Genomic DNA, 26191 nt, shown 5'->3' with positions numbered 1-26191 from the left:
AGACACCCCTTTACAAAAATAAGCCCGGCATGAAACACACAGGTTCCCAACTTTCTTTGAATTTTTTCCCCTGGGCATTTCCGTCCTCAATTCGCGGATAGATTCCTGCATTGTATATATTGTACCTGCGTTAGGTTAAAATTGAAATTTTTCTTCATATAAAAAATAGGGAGCTAATTTTTTAATATCAAATATACACCTTAAATAATAGTGCTTAAACGATGAATCGTTGAATTTATATCTGTTCCAAATCAGAAGTAGGAACAGTGATTATGTATAAATACTGTCTAGTAAACTACACATCCCATCCATACAAATAAGTAAACACGACAAAATTTCAAGTTAAATTAGCTCAATAACTCCCCTAAAAGCATACACTTTAAATCGAAAGGACAACACCTTACAAAGAATATTGAAGAAAAATATGAAAATTTCAGGTCACCTTTCACTTGCACATCCTACTAGTGTGGACCGTTCGGGAAATGATGTTTTAATTTAAATACCTCAAGTAAAACCCTTCACACCACTATTTATAAATTAATGGTTTATTTTTAATTCTCCAGTTGACTGACTTTTTCAGAGGTTTTCCACACGCATGTGTAATAAGCTGTATTGAATACAACGTCACACTTCTCTGCACTCAACTTGCCCGGTTCTATTCTTTCCACGTTGGCCGGGTAGCCATATTGATAATGGCTGCAGAATACGAATAACAAAAGAGTTACATTTCTTATTTGGCAGTATTTAGATTATAGTGAACATGAACGCCACGGCATCAAGGTATGTATAATTAGTTATATATGTATTGTATTTTTTCCCTGTTGAGTTGGAAAGCATTTATTCGAAAGATATTTCCTTTTTTATTTAATGAAAAATATATTCATTATATATTTTTTTTTCTCAGCGTAAATAAGGTAGGATTCTACATCCCAATTACTTTACTTGATATGTATTTTAAAGGAGGGAAATGCAATTTTAACGTAAAGAACACACCCAATAAAGAATTGGAAAATAGTGACGTTCGGTTAATTACCCAATAAAGTGAGGATTTTTCTGGAATATATCGACTTTGCTACAGAGAAAATTCAGATTTCTTTTATAATAAACAGTTTTTTTCTTTTCGTTGATCATAAGAATACATGGCCCCGGGATCATGAAAAATCTTAAGCTTAAGTCACAATATTTAGGTTGTACTTAAATATTGTGGAAGTCAAACAGTCTAAAATCAAAATGTATTTGGATATTTTCTGTTAAAAGTGTTGAAATATGCAAATTTAGAGATTAAGTAAAATATTAATAAAAATATTACAGACGAATGAAAATTTGACTTGAATCTAAGTTTGTTTCTTGACTCTGGGGTTCTATCTAATATAGATTCCCTAGTAAGCATCCACAATACTTACACTTCATTGGTTTACTTTGTGTACGATGCTTTAAAAGTTTTCTAATTGTTTCAGTAATAATTATTTTTGAAAATTAAGAACAGATTTTGAACAGATTTAAACATGTTAAAGTTAAAAGGTTAGAAAGTTTTGGCAAAATTAGGTTGTATTGATATTGTGTAATATTTTAAAGGTCCCAATAATTTTCATGATTAAAAAGCATGAAATTGTTTAAATTTAATTTTTATATCACGAATTGTTTCTTTATTTATGTCATTAAACTTTACAGCTTTAAGAAAAAGTAAAGAAGACAAATGAATACTTTATCAGACATTTTACTTCATGGGAAAGAACCATTCAAACCAACATTTCATTTTAAAATTAATTACTAGTATTATGGGTTGATTTGTCCAGGTTTTAATACTTTTTTCTGGGTCGACCGTGAATTTTTCTGTTCCTCTTGAACCAATTAAGATTCATTAAACAACAGGCGTTACATTTTCCCCCACTTTAATATAGAATTAGCATGTAGTGTTTTTCATTCAATTTAACTGAATATAATCTTTTAACAACAAAACATATACATACTGAACCAAAACAGAAGGATTAACAAAAAAAGTATAGAAACACCGTGAATCAAACAAGTATTGAGCAAATGATGACATTTTAACTGCATGTATATACAAGTAATATAATTAAAGTAGGAAAAAGAATATGTCAACAAATGTAAACAGAAGTCAATTAAGAGATTAACTGTCCATCTCGATCTGATTGTGCTTCAGGTAGGAATAAAGCTGTGCGTAATTTGTAGAATTAATCTTTTTTGTTGAACATGAGAAAAGTTTTTTTTAACAATTTACACAAAGTTCAAAAGGCTAATTAACACTAATTTAAGTCCAAAAAGGTAATATTTTACACCGTGAAATTATTACTAATACATGTTTTTTTTCTAGCAATTTGTTGCACTCCTGACTAAGAGTGTGGAACTCTAAAGTAGAATTGCAAAGAAACATCAGAACATGTTCCATAGTCTCAATGGTGATACATTTTTCAGAATTTAATTATAATTAATTAACCCCCCCCCCCTCCCCGAAAAAAAAACACATCTGGTTTGATGACATGGGTGTATGAATTTGAAAACTTGATAGATCCAGTAAATGATTGATTTATTTCGAGAAAAAAAATCTTGTCAAAATAGCACAAAAATGATATTTATCAAGTTGGGAAGCAAACCATAAAAAATTGCACCACTGACATGAATGTTTATGCACAAACATGTATATACTCAACTCTAAAAACAGCAGCTTGGGATTTAAGTTAACATTTTCTGTAAAAAACCTATGTGTGGTTTAACAGTTATCATTTCACACTTTGCACATTCCTTTATTTTGATTTGCCTGTCGTATAGTGTTACATTCTTTTCTGCAACCTTCTTGAAATGGTCTTTATTTTATCAGCATCAGTCATGGCCATGAATTGGTCAAACAAAAGTTACTACAGTCTAAATTTAAAGCTTAAATATATTTAATTTTATCAGGAAACAAACTGTAATTACAATACCTGGTATAACTATTGTTATTTATTTAACTGGTCCTAAAAATGAAGAAAATAAATATCACAAGACAATTTTGCTCTCCTGACATTTTTGGTAACATTTTTTGGCCTAATTTTTCGCATCTCAAGATATCAATGAGATCATTTCGTCAGTATCAAAAGAAAAACGCAGAGTTATAGAAATTTCATTGGTACATTTTTAACACAGATTAATAATTACGTGTTCAGTCTTTCTTTTTTTTTTAAGTTCACCCTTTCAGCACTGTGCATAGAGGGCATGTGTCTGCAGGAAAGAATTTCAATAACCTTTCTATAGAATTTTTCTTTACATTTCCAAACTTCTATGAGCATTCGTTAAATTATCTTTAAGATACGTGTCCTGTACACGTACACAGCCTTTAACCAACTTTAAACTTTGGGCTACCCTTTCTTCCAATCTTCTTAATGTAATATCCTGGATTAATGAACCGCTAAACAACCAACATCAGGACATTGCATTGAGTCCTCTTGTGCGCATCCGGCTGGGTAGTCCATTTTTATCGAGCTGGGAAGCAAGGAAGGACTTATTCTTGAAAGCTTAAATGCATACACATTTGAGTCATTTTATTGTACAAATGAGTCATTGATTTGCTTGCCTATATCAATAAATTTTTGTAAAATCAATGCTAAGATTTCTATAGTACATAATTGATTTTTTTTCCTCCCTCATGTTATTTCACTTAGGTCCTATTCTTTCTTCAAACAATAAAACTGGTTTATATAATATGGTACACTGTATTACCTTTAAGGTTTCGTCAAAGGTCAACATGTCCAAAAATTTATTTTTACAATAGCCCCAAAACCATATGGGGTATAAAGTTTAAAACTTTTACAGTTTATAAATTTTTCATTGATTAACAGATAGAAAGTATCATGATAAAAAAATACTTGGAAAAAATATTAATTGCTAAAAATTATTCTTAAAAATGCATATATTTTCAAAAAATACACATAATTAATTCCGCGCTCTTAGTGAAAACCATTATTGCAGAAACAAAATATGTTTATCAATGAAGGACAAGTTGGACTTGGATAGCCTCTGGAAAGTTGTTTTCCTTGTTTATTTTGTCCAAATATTAAGACTTGAAAGTGAAAGTACATTGCAAATGGCGTATGTTATAGGGGTCTTGTCTTTATACATGTCATGCTTTCAATAACAGCCTTTCAGAGACCATTCATGTCCAACTTGCCCTTCAATGATAAACATATATTATTTCTGCAATGATAGTTTTCACAAAAAAGACAGAATTAAGCAGGTGCATTTTTCTTTCAATATGCATATTTTCTGATACAATTTCTCTCAAAAAATATCTTTTTAAACATATTTGTTATGAAGCGATACTTTCTATTTATTAATCAATTATATATTTATAAACTGTAAATGTATTGACTTTATACCACATATAGTTTTGAGCTATTGTAAAAATAATTTTTTAGTCATGTTGACCTTTGACGAAACCTTAACGTCACTGAAGCTTTGCGATTAGACTTGACAAAATGACTGAGATGTTACTGTTTTGGATGCATTTTTCATAACACTGACCCACTAGGCAAATGTTTTGTTACAGATTTAAACAAGATGTGTTTGTGAAACACTGATGCCCCCGTATGGCAACATAGCGAAGGTTAAGCTTTCTCAAATGCAAATCAAATATGTTGGTACCTAAAGTAAGGCCTTTCCACAAGAAATACAAATGAGAAATATAAAACCCTATCACCACCTGTTCAAAGGTTAAGACCAAGGTTAACGTTTTTAAAGGTACGACAAATTCCGGAGTCAAGGTCAAAGGGTCAAGGTTGTTGGTTTCTAAAGAAAGGCCTTGTCTAAAAGATTACATATGGGAAGTATGAAAGTGCTGACCCTTACCGATGAAAAGTTATGGACAAGGTTAAAGTTTGTAAACAGTTGGTCAAACTTCAAGGTCAAGGTCAAAGGATCAAAGTTGTTGAAATCCAATGAAAAGTCTTCTCACAAGTATTACATATGTGAAGTATGAAAGCCCTTACCGTTCAAAAATTATGGTCAAGGTTAAAGTTTTTTCACAAGTACGGAAATGTCCAAGGTCAAGGTCAAAAGGTCAAAATTGTTGGTTTCAAATGAAAGGTTTTTCCGCAAAGAATTGACATTTGAAATATGAAGTTCCTAGTTTCTACCGTTTAAAAATTAGGGCCAAAATATAAATCTGGATTTTTTGTGTACAAATGGGTCAATCTCCAAGGTCAAGGTCAAAAGGTCAAGATTCTTGATATCAAATGAAAGGTCTTGTCACAATGATTAAATATGTGAAGTATGAAAGCCCTAGTTCTAACCCTTAAATTATATCAAGGTTGTATTTTAAAAGTAGATCAAACTACAAAGTCAACGTCAAAGGGTCAAAGTTCTTGGTATCCTATACAGCGTCTTCTCACAAGGATTACATATATGAAGTATAAGCCCTTACCATTTATAAGTAATAGCCAAGGTTAAAGTTTTTTTCATAAGTACGGAAATCTACAAGGTCAAGGTCAAAGTTGTTGGTACTCAATGAAAGGTCTTGCCACAAAGACTACATATATTAAGTATAAAAGTCCTGGTATCTAATGTTCAAAAGATATGGCCAAAGTAAAAGTTAAAAAATTTTGTGTAAAAGTGGGTCAAACTCTAAGGTCAAGGTCAAATTTGGTGGTATCCAAAGAAAGGGCTTGTCACGAGGAAAACACGTGTGAAATATGAATGTCATAGCTCCACTAAATCAAAAGGTATGGCCAAGGTTAAAGTTTTTGCAGACAAACAGACAGAAAGAGAGACAGCTAGACAGCTATAGACAGACAGACGGACGGACACGACAAAAACTATATAGCCCCGAAACTTCGTTTACGGGGACATTAAAAACGGAAACACATTGAGAAATGTGTCCTGTAGATCAACTTCCACGGCTCAATTCCGTTTCTCCATATAAAAACGTATATTTACATGAATAGTCCTCTCTATATTTGATCTGTTTCTTTCTCTCTGCAAGTTAAAATCCAAGTGTCTGTTTCCTTCCCTTCATTTCCCTTTCTACAGGTCTTCACAACCTTTGACTTCCTGTCCTACAGGGATCCATATTTAGGTTTTTTTGTGATGGCAAGTTCTACTCTCAGTCTTTAAACATTTAGATTACTGATGATCACCTATTTCATGTATTATAAATACTTTTTCAACCCCAAACGCACTGCCAAGGATAATCAGAGGTTTTTTTCCACACCCCCACCCCCTGCTGAAATTTGGTTCAAGAAAAAAAGAAAGAAAATCTTTCTTAGGCAAAAATAAGAAACTGAACATAATAACAACAAATACCACATGTTTAAATTCTTATGTTACATCATAGACCAACACTTAAACCGCTTAACAAATTAAAAGTACAACCTTTTAAATCTTTCCATGACTCTCTCTCTCTCTCTCTCTCTCTCTCTCTCTCTCTCTCTCTATAAGTTGGGGAATGACATTTTTTTCAGAAAACACCACATTGTGATTGTTTTGGAATATTAAAAAAAAATGAAAACAAAAATCAAAGGACACCTGCTATAAGCACAGACATACAATTGGAGGCATGTCTGCATTGGTGTAAATTGAGGAACCTATTTGGCTTGTATTACAAGAATGATGCAAATATCAAAAAAAAATATATATATATATATATATATATATATATATATATATATATATATATATATATATATATATATATATATATATATATATATAAAAGTTGTATACTTCCCACATAATGTAATGTTCAAAATTCTACCCTTTAGTCATTAACCTTAAAATCTAAATACAACTTTCATCATCTTAAAATACAATGTACATTATTGGGGAACTTTGAATGTAAAATCGAAATTTATGCAGTTTATCTCATTCATTTTACTTAAATATCATGTAATGATTTTTTTTAAATGTAAAAAAAATCTTTTTGAATGTTCTATAAACAGATATGCAGGTACAAGAACATTAATTTTAGTCTTATTTTTTTCATATTGAATTCATATTTTCTGCAAGTATTTTTAGCCTGGAAGGCTCATTTATTATTTCTGTGGAATTTAGCAAATGACGAAAAATCTTATTTGAAAATTCTGCAATTGATAATACATTGTCTAAACAAACCATATCACTGCATGCATTTAAGTTTTAACATCAAGTTGTTTAATTAGTTGAAATGACGAAATGGTCGAGGAGTTTTTTTTTTTTTTGGACTCTATATTACCGAAATGAAAGTGTATTAATTATACAATTGAAATCTTTTTAAAATGGAATACTGAATAAAATGGACTTTTTTTTTCAAACACTAACCTTAAAATTGAATGAACAAGATGTGTTTGTGAAACACTATGCGCCCGGCGGCAACTAAGTTCGAAATAAGCTATTTTTAGCATATAGGTCACAGTCAAGGTCACAACGTCATTGACCTTGGTGTCAATCGAAAGAACTTGATTAGTGGAGTATGCATACCAAATATGAAATCTCTATCTCTCGTGGTTCAAACGTTATGGTGAGGGTTCAAAAATGCTAATTTTAGCATATAGGTCACAGTCAAGTTCACAAGGTCATTGACCTTTGTGTCATTTGAAAGAGTATGCATACAAAATATGAAGTCTCTATCTTTCATGGTTCAAAAGTTATGGTGAAGGTTGCAGACAAACAAACAGACAGACAGACAGGACAAAAACAATATACGCCCCGAATCTATCGATCCGGGTGCATAAAAAGACAATTTATATGCATCTTACATATAATTCAATACAAGCTATTTAGATATGATCATAGTTTAAACCTGTGCATGTAAAATATTGCAAAAAATCATGGATCATTTTTGTTAATAACTTTTAACAGATCTTGTTTTCGAAATTTTAATAATATGATTCTAAGAATGATGTATAAATGTTAACAGCATTTGATCTACTAACTTAGTCCCCTTCGTCCCTTGTGGAGCATAGCAGGGGGCGCATAAGTCCCCTTCGTTCCTTGTGGAGCATAGCAGGGGGCGCATTAGTCCCCTTCGTTCCTTGTGGAGCATAGCAGGGGGGCGCAGTTGACCAGCAAGGTCATTATAATTTAATAAAATTTGTATTAATTCCTTAAACCCGAATAGTGATTTAAGTGTTCACAATTGAGGGTTCCCTAGGTAACCGTACAATCTAGATTGTATATAGCGTTAATTTCCGACACAGTTCAGTTTCCGTCTTAACCATCATCTCAGTTGTCGGTTGTCTTCACTGTAAATTACAAGTCTCATACATGGAGAAATAAACCAGTAGAGTGTCGTTTCCTAGAGTTAGGGCGATTCTTAATTTACAAGTACAATCAGAGCTGAAGATTACAGATAAACCAAGTAGGTATGTAACTTTTGGAGAATAATAATAATTCATTTTCTAAGGACGGTGTAAAAATACCAAAAAAAAAAAAAAAATTAGAAAAAGAAAGATCAGGGCAAATGGAGAGGCAATTCATACAATTGACTCGGGGAAACTGTACTTGTACAAAATCGCCAATGATTTGTTTCTTTGTTTTTGTTTTGTTTTTCACTCTTCCGCATTTATAGCTCCAACATGGCCGCAATGCATGTAAACAGAAACATTTAAAATTTAATGCAGAAGTGAGGTGCCATTCCCAGAAGTCACCCTCATTTTTAGCCTGACTCACGGGAAAAAGTTTGTTAAGCAAATATCCCAGGATAAGGGTGTCCCCTGATCCCCGCATGGTCCATGAAAATTTATTACATGTCCCCGCATTAAACGGTCCATGAAAATTTATTACATGTACTGGTATATATGTACCTCATGGAAGCTAAAAACAAATAGCATTTACGAGTATTTATGTCGAGATTCTTGCTTTACATCAAGAGAGCTTTCTGTCCAATTTAAGTCAAAAATTATATTCTGTTTGGTCTTAAAAGAAATATGTTTTGCCAGTATTCAATTCATTTATTTAATTATTAATAATTTAGATTAAACGAAGTTAAAGATTTTTCTGTTATGATGCCCAAGTTCTGTGACTTGTCGATTTCTTAGTTTTGAACATGGCTTAATTATATTTGATAGTACTACTTAAGGAGATAACTGTATTTTTTGTACTTGACATAAAGTGAGTTTATTTTTTACCATATTCATATTTAAACGGTGATTTTAACTTTGGAGGATACAAAGGACAAAGAGCTAGACTGATACATCATTTCATTCAGAAAGTTCTATGGTCGATACAATGTCCTTGTCAGCAAATACAATTTATCATTGAGTAAAATGCTGACTGACGTTTTTCATACTAATTTTTAGTTTATTATTTATACATTGAATTGACGACGGATTTTCCCGTTATTTCCCGATCATGACAAAGAGCACACGGCGGGCGCAACCGGTCGGCAGGGGATGCTCACTCCTCCATGACACCTGATCCCACCTCTGATGTTTCGGGGGTCCGTGTTTGCTCTGCTCCTATTTTGTATTGTTTTATGGACTTTTGAGCTTGAATACTGTTCGTTATCCCCATATATTTCATGTAAATACTAGTAACTTATAGTTTCTGTTTAGTATAATGTCTACTAAAACATGTACATAAACATTTTTTTTCACAACATATTTACATGTTACATCCTATATAGAGAACGGCTAACACTTATGATGTGCATTAATTAACTTTTTTACAAATCAAGATATGCAGAAAAGAGGTCAAGTATATATACAATGTATACTACCGAGCACTGTGTGTTTTTTTCTGTTTCAATACAATGTAATGTATTTATACTTGTCGACTCTGCATGTTTCATAGCATATAAAACTCCTGGACGTATATGGTATAAAAAACATATTTATATTATCATAACCAGGCTTAAAAAACTTTTGAATTATACTGTAACCACCATATAGTGTTCTGCAATCAAGATAGAGCTCTGCAGCTGTGGAATATTGCAAGTCAGCTAATTCACTGTACAGTAATGTTCTTTATTCGCAGATCTGAAGATTTTTTTCTTAAACATTCGTATTCTTCGTAAAATATGACCATCAATTTTAGCCCTTAGCTAATGATTTTAGAAAAAGATTAACAATAGCCTCAGAATTGAATGAAAGTTTCGGATTTTTCATTTTCTGTGACCATGTGATTCTTGACATGATTGAGAAATGTTCATACCCTATTTTAATTTTTGACATTTTCTCCAAATGGAAGTCTGTTTGGTCCTGGCTTCACATGAGATATTTTATATAGAGCTTTCTAGTGTGTGTCAACTACTAGTATATGATTGAATTTGGGCCTGGAGAAGAAATTAAAAATGTAAGAAGTTAACAGACAGACGAAAAAATAAATCAGAAAATCTCAATGAGCCCTTCAATTGGATAAGGCATTAAGTTTAAAGTGCTTTTGAAATAAAATGTAATGACATTTCTATTTTGTTTTCAGAATGATGACCAACATACATGCTTCACGTCACAAATACAGCGTGTTTGCAGTAGTTCTTTTGGTGGCCGGATTCATGTTTTTTGTGCCACGAAAAAACTGGACACAATATGTGAACATATTATCCGTCTCCGACCCAAAAGTTGATAGAACTGTATATAAAACAGTAACTGTTGCTCTTCCAAAAACTGAGGACGGAATTCCGTATGGAGAAATAGAACAGATACGAAGAGACTGTGGGCAGCTCTGCAATACGTCGCGACCTGGCACACCTGGTCCGTATTTTAACCACGTGACAGCACCAATAAACTGTGAAGCAATTTTTAAAAATGAATTTATTGACAAAGGACATGGTTTGAAAGTAGCACCAAGGAAGATTCCAGATAGACTTCTTAAAGACTACACAATGAATTTTCAACTGCCAGTGACGGAGTGGTACTTCAATATGCCATATCTCAACACAAAGAGTAGAACACCAGTATGGACAAGAGAAAGTGTAGAACAACAGATCTCTCTAGCAAAGAGAGGAATTTTAGGTGGGGCTTATGGAAGTTCTGAAACAAACGCATTAAGAGATGGATTACAGCATGCTCCTGGCGTCAAAGGTGGGCGCGTCTTAGTCATAGGATCCGAGAGTCCATGGGTTGAGGCATGCGTACTGGAGGCTGGCGCGAAAGAAGTTGTTACTCTTGAATATGGAGAAATTAAATCCCTGCATCCGCAAATTAAAGCTTACATTCCTAGGGAATTTAGGAAGGCTTTTCTTAATAATACACTTGGTGAATTTGACGCTGTGGTAACATTTAGCTCTGTGGAACATTCTGGACTAGGTAGATATGGTGACGGACTAAACCCCTGGGGAGATATCATAGCGATCGCCAGGGCATGGTGTGTTGCAAAGAAAGGGGCTTCAATGACAATTGGAGTAATGTATGATAATGAAAAAGACTATATAAGATACAATGCTGGGAGGTGGTATGGGAAAATAAGATACCCGTATCTCGCCACTAACTGGAAACAACACTACAGAGGGAATGGAATTCAGAGAGTTCATGTGTTTTTAAAACCTTAAATCTAATAAGAGGGTCTGAAAATGACTAGAATAAAAATAAATTATTTATGTCCGTGTATTGTGTGTATGAGCAAAGAATATATGCCGTGTCTGATGTAGATAATTAAGAAATCAGTAACTGTATTTGGCACACTTGGATGAATAACTGGGAAAAAAGATCTTGTAATTGTAAATCCAACGTGAACCTTCTACTATATTAACATTGAATGTATTGCATATATTTTTACCATTAAAGTTTTAAACCATTGTATCGTTTTAGTTTCAATTTACATTTCCTCCGCGGATATATCAGACAGCACATATTTCCTCTTCCTCGACAAGACTGCAGATCTGTAGCTCACTGGTCTGAAAAGATATCTGGATGGAGGACCAGGGAGCTACATACAGTGCCACCCATTGAAAAACGTGAATATGTACGTTTACTGCACACAGAAAAAATGAGCTGTCTCTCGATTTAAATCTTTTTGTATGTATTTGTCTTTGACCATAACGCTACAGATCCATATTTTCAGCGCACGGTTTGGGAGAATTTCTCAATTTTTCAGCATAATCTTCTCTACAGACAAACAAAAATTGCTTGTCTTGAATTTTCTGCCAACCAACAACAAATTCACAACAAGAGAGTTTATGGGTCTGTAAAGACGAATAAAAAGGGTCAGAAAGTGGATAAAATATGGTTACATTACAAAATATCATCAATTAGTAAATGAAAGGTAGTTGATTGGGTGATGCTGAAAAGTGGAGGAATTCTCCCATACAACCGTGCGTAGAAACTTTTGCTTCGTAAATTGCACAATTTTTGCATTTCAGGATCTATAGAGGTATGGTAAAAGATGAATATTTAAAGAATCATAACGCTACAGTTATGCAGCTATCATAACCCTTGTTCATAGCTCCTCCTCCCCCTTGGTTCTGAAATGAAGGCAATCCGAAATATCGTAAAATATTTATCCGGTCTGATGGCAAGACAATTAGAACCTAGTGCTTTCTTGTGTCCAATTATCAAACAATATACTGATTTTTCTATGGATAGAAGATGGCTCCTAGCTCTCCGATCTGTAAAATTTTCTGGACACGGACTACCAATTATTTTGCTATACATTCCTTTACAACATAAAAAATCATTTAAAAAATTCACCGCCTCAACTCATCTGAAATTTGGCACAGAGCTAGTTCAATTCAAGGCCAAACTTATTCTCAAATCTCAGAAAATTCCGTAGTCTACAAGCCTTGCTATGGCACCGCAATTAACCCCTACCCTGCATATTTCCATTTCCCTTTGAGAAACAGGTAAACAATGACCTTTTTACACCCTTCCTACTACGCACTTAATAGTAAAATTCCCATTATTCTTAATTTTATATTTTTTTTCAGACCCTCTCCTTTCCATCTATTCCCTAAAATAACCCAATTCCACCCCATATAGTATATATATACACCCCCAAGATTTAAAAAAAACAAAACAAAAACTCTGTTTTAAAACTGGTACATGTACTACTTGCGTGGTCAATGAAATAGGGGTAAAATTAGTATCCTGTAACCTTCTGCAGGGATCATCAGTTCTGCAAGGAGATGAAGACTCGCACACATATTGAGTTATGTTCTGAACATTACAGAATGATTTTTGCTAAAAAGAAGCAAAAAGTGGTGTTGGAATATGGTTCATTTCGCCAAACAGTGTACATTTAGCAAACCCACTTTTCACCAATTAAGTGACTTGGTCAAACATATCAGCACATAATGTGCGTCTTATTTTACAATGATGACGCCCTGGCAAAGATGATCCGTTTGTTCGTTTAATGTCCTTTCGAAAATGTCTTACTCGTTTTGAGAAGACACCACCAAGTGTAGGGGAGATGCTTGCACCTGTTTTCGGCACTTATAGGGCTTTTGAGCAGGATCTTTTTCGTGCGACTTTTGACGTCACCTTATACGGTCTCGTCCAAAGGAACGCTCCCAACCCCCCGCAGTGGGATCCGATCCTGCTTTGTAAGGATCAACTTCTTCTCCGCGGTCATCTTCGCTAGCCAAGCACTAAGATTTCGAATCGGAAACTCTTGGTTAGTGAAGATGCTTCGTGGGCCAAAAAAGCAACGCTCTACATGTAACCAAAGTGCTATGCGCTTCTCGTTTACATCTTTATACATGTATATTATTTCATGGTACATGTACTTTTAAACCTGGTTTATATCATCAAATGATTTCATTTTCTGGAATTTTAGAAATTGTATAAATTTATAATTTTTTTCAAAATGTCAATGATTGTTAGCAATTCCCCTTTAAATTAGACCCGACACCTTCGACTAAAGAGCCGCAACCACATCGCGTCAGCGACACCTTTATATATTCTAGTATATCTTTACATGTAACAGTGCTGCAATAGGAATTCTTAAAAGCTCTAATTTAAGACACTTTCACAAAGTGCACGCTTCCCATCTAAATTTTCATAAGGATCTATCTGATAAAAAATATATATTACATGTGGGTAAATAGACTAGCATGTGCTTTATGTTTTCTAATTTAAAAAAATAGTTGAAAACTGTATATAAAACAAAGAAAAAGATGTGAAATTGACAAATCAAATTTTGTGACCTTTCTGAGACATCTGTGTATCATATTTCTTTAAATCAATACACTACTTATAACAGGGATGACAACAGCTTTTAAATTATGAACAATCGCATCATTCCGACAGACCCACTAAAAGTTCCAGGGGTCAAAAAGCCAGTCTAAACCTATCCAATGAGCATTAACGTAGTATATAGTTTCTGGAAGAATTAAGACACTGTCGATATTGCAGCTCGGAGGACCGGGCTGCTCTATACATATAAGTTTAAGTGTTGGTATATGGGGATTGGGGTGGGAGTAGTTATTCAAAATTAAAGGTTTTCTAAACATTGCAAAGATTGTTAATCAGAATGTTCTTTCCCTTTATAAATTACGAGATACATAATATATTTACTTCCATAAAGTGAATCTGTAAAAATATATATGTTTTTCATATTTAATATATAAAGTTGTTTATCATTTTTTATCGAAAAAACGACAGGTCCCTTTTTTTAGAACATCGAATTTTACTTCTCGCATAAAAACGTACTCTGCACAGTTCGTATTTTATATACTGGTATTCTAAAATTGAAAATTAAATACATTTTTGAATATAGGTGATGCATGTGTCTAACTTCAATTTATATCTTATGCAGCCAACATTTACTCGAGGAATTGAAATTTAAAACGGTATCGTTTGATTGACATTTATCCGACTATAAGTTTTCCAAATATTCGCGACTATCGTCTCCATCAATTTGACGTATGCCTTTTCACACATATCGAAGCGGTCTGATGACCAAGAGTCATTAATTTCCATTGTTTACTTTAAATATTTTCCGGGCGACAGTTGATGGTTACATCATGTTTTGTTGTTTGTACATCACGTAGGCTTATATTGCTGAATGATCCTCTTCACTAAATCTGCAAGTTAAAATGATTATCTCAGCTCAAAGGTTCAGAATATGTCAATATCTCCCACAGAATGCAGTTTTTAGGTGCTATTAGTAAAAACAGACCAGAGTAAATCCTTTCAAAACTGCTCAATTGTTTGTCTGTTTAAATTTAATCTAACATTTTCTAGGAAACTTATATGGGTACACGTAGGTGACGTTATACATAGGAATGAATTTGTACAATCTTAATATACTGAAAGGAAAAAGAAACGCAGGGTAGCATAATTTTCGATAAAAATTTGACCACATGACCGAAAATTACGAAAATTGGTCAGAAGGGAAATTTAGCTACTGTGCATGAAAATCAATATTCAGAATTACTCAACCGTAAAATTTATGACGTCACGTAAGGAAAACGCTAAAAAGCCCAAAACACGTGCAATTTGATAACGACGAGTTTGTCAACAAATCTTGTTGCATTATTTGATGCATATGAGGTATGCACATCGTTTTTCAATATTAAGAGACATTATGAATTTATTGCAATCTTGGCACAGTTTACAGAAGTTCAATGGGGTCTTGTTTTCGAATTGCGTAATTAATGAAAAAGACAACAACAGTTTACTAAGCAGTCTCTTGTAAATTTTCCCCCATAAAACGTTTTAGCCGTTGTCAGAGAAGGTCCGGAGTGGTTTTCAATCAACCGTGACGATGACGGTAACGCGAAACAGAGTCATGTTAGGAGCGGGTTATTCGTCCTGCCATCTCTTAAATCGCCACCTTACTGCCACAAAAACAGCCATTTATAGAGTAGATGATTATAATCATTACATTCATACGAAATTTGAAAGAAAACAATTCTGCAATTTGGTTTTTAGAGCCAGTCAACTTACGGTTGAATTCCTCTCACTGGCGCATGCGCGCGCCATTTGACTTATTTTTGGCGTGGTTACCCATGCTAAATATAGCCAGGATTTGAAAGATAAACACTCTGATGAAATTCCATGCAAAGGAGAAATAAGACGCTGACAAATGCACGAGATAGACATTGAAGATAATGAGAGTTTTCGATTTTCACTTTTGGGGGGTATCCTCATTTGAGCTTCAATAACTTATGAATAATTAGACAAAATCATATGAGAATTTGGTTATATCTTTTTGAAGGATGATTTTAAAAGGTAGATAGGAAATCTAAAGAGTATTTCAAGAAAAACAAATTTAATTCACCTCAAAAGTTTACCCTGCGTTTCTTTTTCCTTTCAGTATAAATCGAGATATCAAATTAAAGCTTCCCCAAAAGAATATATTGATAAAGTACATGATTGTAAGGTATGCCTCACGCGAAACAAATTATATCGAAACATCCGTCCCTGGATTGAATAAATTATGTAATTTTTAAGGAATCTCTTTCTGTTTAATTGAGTCATATACATGTAGTATATGCATCATCATTTGATACAACAGCTAACAAAATCAAAAGACTCAAGAATGAACCTGCTTCAAAGGCACTAAACGGGTCCCGCATAAGAGTAGAAAATGTGCAAATTAAGAGAATAAAAAGACATTTAATAAACATCTGATAGTTCATTGAAAATTAACTTGAATTAAAGTCTTGTTTCATGATCTTGGGTCCTGTCCTTCGGATAAGATCGTACAAACCGGAACCTTGTTGCACACTCAAAAGGTCATTAATGTCGTACAGGACATAATATTTCAGCCTCTCACAAGCATCTTGTGGCGACCCAACTTAAAGAAACGTTCTTGAAGGGACTTTCATCAAACCCTTGCTTATCCCATCAATATAAATTGAAATAAAACCATGGCTCTTACCAAGCGCATAATCCATGTTGTAAGCATGGTTCAGAAACTGAAATGGTAATAAATGAAATGAAAAGCTATATACAAGTAATCTAGCCTTGATTGTTTTTGAACCCTATTGAGGAATTAGTAGAAATTTCTGTGATCTCATTCAAAATAATTAATAAAAACCTTTTATAATCATTCGGGAAATAAATTATCCAATATTTTAAGATCCTCTGCTCCAATACAAAAGGGACTTGGCTTACAGATAATTTTTTCACAGCTAAATGAATATTCCGTTGCTTCCTTTTGTAACTCAAGTTTTGTAAACTTGCTAGCAATGGTGAAGAAAAAAACTTAACTATCTGTTCACCAGACCCATTCTCTCCGTCTGTTTTCTTATCCTTGTGCTGAATCTGCTTGTATAGAGCCTTCATTATAAATGGGGGGAAAATGATTTTCATGATTAAATCCAAAAAGTCCAAATATCTGAAATGGCAAATCTATACCGTGAGTGAAGATAAATTATTAACAAAATCAATAATTGTCAATCCACAAACAAGTCAATCTTCTTCAGACATTGTGTTTAGCAGGAATCTGTATAAAATGTAGGTTATGTATATTTTATCACAGAGGCCTCCAGGGCTTAACGCATGAGTTGATTGTTTATATATTACGTCCCTCTCGAGAATTTTTCATTCATATGGAGACGCCACCACTTGCCGGTGGAGAGCTGCAAATTTTCTCCTATACTCAACACTCAGGACCTTTGATCACGGGGGAATCTTTTTCGTGCCAGCACCTACTGCAACACGGGACCTCGGTTTATACGGTCTCATCCGAAGACCGGTCTCCACGTCTGACAGTGGGATTCGAACCCGCGAAGTAAGGTTCAAATCCTTACTTCGCGACTCCAGAGCAGACGCTCTAACCACTGCGCCACGCGGGCGACCTTTAACACATGAGATATACTAATTTAAACTCTTTGAAATTAACATGTTTTATTATTATTCCTACGTCTTGACGACAATAAAGATGTCTTTATTCACTCGTCGTGGCCCGTGTGGCGCATTGGTTAGAGCACATGCACAGAGTCGCAGGTAAGGAGTTGGTCCATACGTCGCGGGTTCGAATCCCACTGTGGGACGTGGAGACCGGTTCTTCGGACGAGACCGTATAAACCCACATCCCGTGTTGCTGTAGGTTTTGGCAAGAAAAAGACCTTCCACTGCTCAATGGCTCTAAGTGCCGAATATAAACTTAGGATACAATTTTCAGCTCTCCACCTGCAAGTGGTGGTGTCTCCATTTGAGTGAAAAAAATTCGAGGGACATTAAACAAAAACAAAACATTATTTACTCGTCAGTTCTTCTAATACCACTTAAAACCTTTTTAGCTCACCTGAGCTGAAAGTTTTTCTGATGATCCGTTGTACGTCGTCCGTCTGTCTGTAATTTTTCAACTCCTTTTCAAGAACCACTTGGCTAATGTTAACCAAACTTGGTACAAAGCATCCTTGGATAAAGGGGGGTTTAAATTGTTAAAATGAAGGGCAAAGTCCTCTTACAAGTGGAGAAAAGACAAAAAGGGTGGAGTCATTAAAAAATCTTCTTCTGAAGAACCACCTGGCTAGAAAAGCTGAAGACTATGTGGAAGTATCCTGGGATAGAGTATATTCTAAATTGTTTAAATCATGACCCCGGGGTTAGGGCGGGGCCACAATATGGAATCAAAGTTTTACATTGAAATATATAGGAAAACTCTTTAAAAATCTTCTTCCCAAGAACCACTGGGGTATCCTGGGATATTGTATTCTAAATTGTTAAAATCATGATCCTTAGGGGTAAGACGGGGTCACAATAGATGTAAACAAGGAGGACATCTAGTAAAGAACAGCATGGGCAAAGTAACTCAGGTGAGCAATGTGGCCTATGGGCCTCTTGTCTTCATTGCCACCACTTTTGTTAGCATGATTTATTGAAGGATAATATAATTTTTTTTACGTATTGTTTGACCTGCAAGAATCTTTCACCAAAGGAAATAGTAGTGGAAAAGTGATACTGAGATCAAAATTGAGCTCATCTTAGTTTTATAGGGTTGAACCATGTCTTTTTCACTTATATTTCTTGAAGCCCGATCGAAGGTTTACAAGTAATCCTCTTGAAACTTTACATATAATATTAAATTTACAATGAAAAAGGCAAAGGTAATGAATAGTAATCAATCTTGAAAAATCTACAAGCAACTTTGCATAAAACTAAAACCCAGTCCCCTTCCCCGCCCCACAGAAATTTCAGAGGTGGGGCGTCTTGGAGAAGTAAGCATACCGTGCTGACCGTTGGTCAGTATTGATCATGCAGGTCGACAGAATACTCCGTAGCTTAATCTGGTATTAGAAAAGCCTTATAACAATGGATATGAAACATGGCAGCCAAAATACGATCCAGTGTTAGCTATAAGTTATATTTGCTAACAAGGACATTATAACGACCATAGAATGAATTTACAAATGAACAAAACAATTTCAACAAAGAGGAATGAAAAAAATAATACTATTTCAGCTCTACTTGGTGGTAAAACATTGCAGTAAAAGATAAAAATTAACTCAAGTGTTACTTTTAAAAATGTGTTTTCTGACAAACGAGTAAAAAGAGAATACTCCTCGTTTTAAAACCGGTTCAGACTTGAAAATTTGAAATTCCATCTTTTAGAATTTAATTTCTCTGGACGACTGATTCCTACAAAACTTCTTTTTTTTTACCAAGCCACGTATTCAGATATGATTTAGGTGGTATTTAAATATACAGAGTCACAGTATTAAAAGCTCCCTTTGGTTAATTCTATTTCTCCTGATCCGTGTTGATATGGTTGGGTAACCATATTGAACATGTCTGCAGTATACGTATGACAAAGCTTGTATTGCAAAATATCGATTGCAATTTTATTTAACAATATACAAACCAGTGGTGAGGAAGAAATGAGTGCTACGGCATCAAGGTATTTATTTATTTATTTTTTTATTTTCCACTGTATTTTGTCAACACTGAATTTAAATGCATTCTGTTACAATCTTTCTAACCAATATATTAGTTGAAATATGCTGGACTGAAAAAAAAAACACGTGATGTCAACATATCTTTTCTGTACGAATACCCGATGGCAAAGATGCTAATGTTATCTTTTGAGACATTCAATTGCACAGAGATAAAAATGTAATCTAACTTTGTCTCTGAAGCCATTAATTTAAGGATACCCGATCCTCAACCACGAAGGATAACTCTTTTGAAATATTTTGGAAAAAAAAATCTTGTAAAAGAACCATTTTTCTTGGAAACAGACTTTTCAAATGATGTCAAATTTTAGGCCATAAGGAACTTCGGAAACAAAATAAGGTCGCTGACTGAAAAACACTACGGCGATTTTAAACTCATAAAAATGATGCTAAGTTTAGTATAATCTCATTCTTTTCATTGGCAGAATAAATCTGTTTTGATAGGACTACAAAACTAAAAGAGAACTGGAGTTGCTTTTGTATCTTTTTTTCGAGTGAACTTATTTTTAATTAATGTTATAATAATGTGAAAACAATGGGTGGGTTTAGGGCCCTGTTCATCATTCTCCTTGTTCAACAGGAACTTGTAGATGACTACGTGTATATCAGTTCCGTTCAGGTTTTACCACAAAGCGAGTTTAAGTACTTGCTTTACCAAATCCGTGTTTGTTAACGGAATTTAACGTGAAGTGCACAGTTGAATTAAAATCAGTAAATTTTAGTCTGACACATTCAAGACAGAACTAATTGAGAGACCCATCGGTCGCAACGCTCACCCGAGTCTCCCTAGTTATCCTTATTTTCATTATAGGTTTTATTCACATGAAAAATTCCTATCCCATATTGTTAACATGTCAAAAGCTTAAAGGTACTTGGACACAGATTTGAAGTTATTATTTTCTCTATAATATTACGACTTATATATTTTAATAGCATTTCACACAAAAATTAATTAAAAATCTTATTTCGTTTCAAAGATATTGAAATTTCAAATTTTTCGGCGGGTTTGATTGACATATCCTTGCACTCTCACAAATTTAATTTTATTCTTAATCCTTAGGAAAAGTGGCAATCTCGTTTTGTATAAATGAAAAATATTAATACTATAATCCAGAAAATTCAGAGTAGACACGTTCGAAAGCAAAACAAACACACAATATATTGTCAGTCCGTGCAGTTGTGGTAAGCAGACTGTGACGATTGAACGCATCCGGTGATTTCTAAATATAAACAATAATAGAACTCGAGCCCTGTTTACAAAAACTGTGTACATGTCATGTTGTAAATTTTGAATTTACCGGGTGACAGTAAATACAAAATTTACAACATGACAACTTGTAAATTTTGTATTTACTGCCACCCGGTAAATTCAAAATTTACAACATGACATACATAACACGAGTGTGCACGATTTGCTAAACTCTGTACGCATCTCTTAGTTCGGAATGACGATACTTGTGAAGGTGTTTTGCTTTCTAACATTTCTACTCTGAATAAAATTATTTTTCTTGATAAAAGTTTTAATATTTCTCATTAAAACACATCAAAATTGCCACTTTTCCTAAGGATTAAGAAAAAAGTTAAAATTTGTGAAAGTGCAAGGATGTGTCAATCAAACCCGCCAAAAAATTTAAAGTTTTAATAACTTGTAAATGAAATAAGATTTTTAATTAATTTTTGTGTGAAATGCTATTAAAATATATAATTCGTGATATTATACAGAAAAAATGAGAAAATATTAACTTCAAATCTGTGTCCAAGTACCTTTAATCTAACTTGAATCATTTTAGTACCGATTATAACGTTGTGGTTATCCCTTTGTTCTCTTTTCATTTTGTTAATGGAACTGTCTTTCAAACTTATGTTGATAATCATGCCATTATCAAAAATGACAACAAAAATCACAGTATTTCAACCTTTTTTCTAGTGGTGTTAACCATGCAATATTACAGCATGACTTTAAATAGTGAAAGATTCATTTTAAGCTGATCTTAAAGGGATTAATGGAATAACTTTTCAGCAGTCAATCCACTTCGCACTCTTAATACGTAGTTTTAACTCAGCAGATAAATGTCATGTTTTCAAATGCAGGACTGTAAGATACACAATGGTTTACTTATATCATGTATTTGCATTTAATGGCAAACTGTCGCAGTTTTGAAAGTCGATACTGACGAGTTATTCATACTTATAGAATACATGGACACCGTCTTCTAGTCACATGGTGGATAGAATTTTCAAACTTATGGTCAGGCGACACGTTCCTTGAAAATATATACTTTTTCCGAAGAATTTGTCATTGAAGTATAGCTACTTAAACATGTTTCCTCTCCTAAAATTGAGGTACCTTACCAAGCGTTTGGGCAAGAATCAGGAGAGTGATTTTTCTTCTATAATCTTGCTGGGTAATCTTTTGAATTGCAAATGTCGCCATATTAGGTGTATACTATTCTTTTTTAAACAAACTGAAAACAATTTAGAATCACAAAAGAATGGCAATTGAATATTTTTTTTATATAATAACCGAGGTATGCAAAACATCTTGAGGAACGTGTCGTCTGACCTTAAGAAACCATCTTTTTTCAAATGTTTACTTCCCATATCCTACTCATATACAATATTTTATATAAAATACTAAGTTGGCAGCTGCCACGGATGTGGCCCTGACTAAGCTCCATTACCAGTGTTACATTGTAAACACATAGCAGTTCTCATAATACTTGGATAATACATGCAGATAAAGAAAAAAAGATCATACAATTTTAAACTAACAAAACCTGAATAATTTATAAGAAAATTCATTGAAGTTTACAATACTACTATAATATTATTCTGCTATATATATAATATATCTAGAAGAAACCATCTTAAATGTGCAAAGCACGGTTACAAACTTTTTCCTATCACTGCAACATGCAAGAACAAGACAATTTGACTAACACGATCCACCTTGGCATTGTGTGAAGGATTAGTTTCTATAAGCTCAGCCTTACAGACACGGTGCATCATATTAAAGTTTAAAGTTTTACTTCAGGGTTGACAAGACATGACTATTTCCCAATGCATATTTAATTATTTCCGTATATACAGTTCATGAAATGTCTGAATTCATTTAAAGGAAAATATTTGAATTTAAATCACAATACTCTAGATCGACATTATGGAAAATAAGGAAGAAATTCTATTCATGAGAATGTGACAGACTAATGTGATCAAAGTTGGCACCATTCATTAAGTATCGGGTTGAATGAACGATAAAATTTAGCATGCGCCTGGTTTATATTTTCTATTAAAACAAAAACAAAAATATATAATTCAACAAATCTTTTTTTTTTTAAGTTGAATTAGATTTGATTCATTGTGACAAAAAGTCTCAACCAAAATTAACTATACATGAAAGCCACCTTTCCAATACTTTAGACCTGGCCTGGGGGCCATAAACTTAGACAGGCTCTTTTTTGTTTATCTCAGTCGCACTTTAAACAATGGAATTAATACTTGAAAAGTGAGACTGAGATCAAAAGTGAGCTCGCCAGATATTTATGGCCCCCAGGCCTGGTCTGGAGTGCATGTCTGGTTGGTCTATTGACAGTAAATATTATTTTCAAATATACTTCATAATTTTAATTTTACTGTGTTATAAATTTATTGATCTTTCAATTTAACACAACAAATTTTCTTCAATCATGATTAGACATATCCATTTCTGAAAAAGTAAGCAACACTTCATACTTCAAACTATTTTCCATATGAATCTAATGCTATTGATGTTCATGAGAATCAATGTTTGAAATTAAAAAAAAAAAATTAATGAAATTTAGAGCAGAGGGATATTTTACCTTTATAGAAAAAATCTATGCCAAATATCAACAAAAAATTAGACAAATAAGCTAATAGGGTTAGAAAGACGCTATTAATTAGCAAAAGATTTTTTTTATATCAGCTATACTCTGTACATGCAATATCATTATTATACATTTATTTTTCAATCTGCATAGTCTGTAACAATTTAAGAGCCAAATCACCTTTAATATAACGTGCAAGTCTATACAAAATTAGGCAAAAAAGGCCAAACCATAAAATGTCATGAACATGACGTTTCAACTATTTTCCTTTCCATTTCAGATTCGCAACCAACATACAAGGCCCGAGAAATAAATGCACCTTGGTGGCAGTTCTTCTTCTGCTGGCCACTTTTGTGTTTTTCGTGTCGCGAAGACATTGGGAGCACTACATAAGAGTACCTTCCATATCCGACCCTGCTCCACACACAGAAACCTACAGGGAATACAAAACTCTTCCGAAAGGTGACGATGGGATACCGTATGCTGAAATAGAAGTAATACGAAGCGACTGTGGACAACTTTGCAATACGTCACGACTTGGCACTGCAGGTCCGTATTTCGACCATATAACGGCACCAATAAACTGTATAGCAATCTTTAGAAATGAATACATTGATAAAGGGCATGGTTTGAAGGTGGCACCAAAAAAGATTCCAGAAAGACTTCTAAAGGATTTTACAATGAATTTTCGACTTCCAGTATCAGATTACTACTTTAATATGCCATATTTCGACGGAAAAAGTAGAACACCAGTATGGACAAAAGCAAGTGTAGAACAAATGGTCTCACTAGCAAGGAGAGGAGCTTTAGGAGGAAATTATGGAAGTTCCGAAACAAACGCATTAAGAGATGGAATGAGGAATGCTCCTGGAATCAAAGGTGGGCGCGTCTTAGTCATAGGATCTGAGAATCCATGGGTTGAAGCATGCGTATTGGAGTCCGGCGCGAAAGAAGTTGTTACTCTCGAATATGGAGAAATTAAATCCCTGCATCCGCAAATTAAAACTTACATTCCTAGAGAATTTAGAATGGCTTTTCTGAACAATACCCTCGGTGAATTTGACGCTGTTGTAACATTCAGCTCTGTGGAACATTCTGGACTAGGTAGATACGGCGATGGCATTAATCCTTGGGGAGATATCATTGCAATCGCCAGGGCATGGTGTGTTACAAAGAAAGGGGGGTCGCTGACTATAGGAGTAATGTATGACAATGAAAAGGACTATATCAGATATAACGCTGGACGATGGTATGGGAAAATAAGATACCCGTATCTCGCCACTAACTGGAAACAACACTACAGAGGGAATGGAATTCAGAGAGTTCATGTGTTCGTAAAACCATAACTAGATGCTGTCTTAAGACAATTATACTCGCACTAAGGTGTTTGCCTCTACATACAGAGTCCTAATTTAAAATTTTGGTTACAGATGAAGAAGCCATGATAATTTTCTAATTTACACAGTACATTTTTTTTATAGATTTGTCTTATCGCGAATAAAGTTGCTCAGATGAACATGTGGCCCATGAATCTCTGATATAAATATATGTATATCATGAGCTTAATTCATCAGCAGTCTGAAATTACAGAATTAAATAAATGAGATGTAAATTATTAGTTATTTTTCATAAAGGCAAATGTAAATCTTTTTCTGTGCACCAGGGGCTTTTTGTATTAAAAAAAAAACTTCCATTTTTAATTTCAACACCATTTGATCCCCAATAAAATAAAATAAAAATAAAATAAAATAAAATTCGAAAAACCTTATAGCACATCTACAGGAGACCATCAATTATCTTCCAAAAGATAATTAGGCTACTGTGTAGAACGTATGATGATTTAGGGAACCAGTTTCTTAAACGTCATGTTGGCACCCATATTGCCCCTGGGGTAACATTTAAAATTGCAAAACTTTATGTCAGATGCACAGGACACCATCCATCATCTTCCAAGAAATTTATTTGTTACTGCCTTAAAAAAGGATTTTGAAGAAGAAAATGTGAAATACTGCTTTAAAAAGTGCGGGTATACATAAAGACATAATGAACATTATTTTGTTGACTGACGCCATGTTGTAGAATCCTTTATGTATGTGTATGAGCCATGTTTGTTCCTTACATTCAGTTTGGAATCTTGGATGTGGAAGAACTATCATAAAGCAAAAGGAAATTTACCTATTGCCTACTTCAGATAATTAGACTACATGTACTAATACGAATGAGAGTTACTACTATGTAAATGAGCTAAGGGCCTTTTGTTTTCAAATACAGTGATAAGCCTTATTATACATGAAAACACATGTACACTGAGAACATGGAATTTAATATAGACTTAAGTATTTTTATATTTTTGATGCATTGCGTATTAAAGCAATAATGCTTTTATAATGTATTTTTGTCCTTGAAACTTTCTAAGCCTTGATCTTTGTAATCCTAATTTTATTTAAAACTCAAGTGCAAAACCAATTTTATACCTACTTTTCCGCTTTTTTTTTTTTTTTTTTTTTTTTTTTTTTTTTTTGCAAATTAAAGACATTAAAAAAACTTTTCTTGTCATTACAATTTATTTTCTTTAAAGTATTTTAACAATGTAGAA

General features: G+C 33.7%; 1 protein-coding gene across 5 annotated transcripts; it reads left to right on the top strand.

Annotated features, from left to right (window-relative positions):
* Window positions 1-476: 476 nt before the first annotated feature.
* On the top strand, window positions 477-25033 carry LOC134274836 (uncharacterized). 5 transcript variants are annotated; one of them, XM_062757073.1, is made up of 2 exons: window positions 477-780; window positions 23876-25033. In XM_062757073.1, exons 1-2 carry the CDS (start codon window positions 761-763, stop codon window positions 24939-24941), a joined length of 1086 nt encoding a protein of 361 aa, XP_062613057.1. In that variant the 5' UTR covers window positions 477-760; the 3' UTR covers window positions 24942-25033. The 5 variants fall into 5 exon arrangements, with proteins under 5 accessions (XP_062613057.1, XP_062613055.1, XP_062613058.1 ...); XM_062757071.1 differs by lacking the exon at window positions 23876-25033 and adding an exon at window positions 10387-11701 and having other exon boundaries at window positions 613-780; XM_062757074.1 differs by lacking the exons at window positions 477-780; window positions 23876-25033 and adding exons at window positions 8175-8330; window positions 10387-11701.
* The last annotated feature ends 1158 nt before the right edge of the window (window positions 25034-26191 follow it).

The sequence above is a fragment of the Saccostrea cucullata genome, unplaced genomic scaffold (assembly GCF_032062105.1).
Source record: "Saccostrea cucullata isolate Sc308-1 unplaced genomic scaffold, CSIRO_AGI_Scuc_v1 ctg123, whole genome shotgun sequence".
Lineage (NCBI taxonomy): Eukaryota > Metazoa > Mollusca > Bivalvia > Ostreida > Ostreidae > Saccostrea > Saccostrea cuccullata.
The sequence above is the reverse complement of the archived record's forward strand: the minus strand, read 5'-3'. Positions and strand labels throughout refer to the sequence as shown.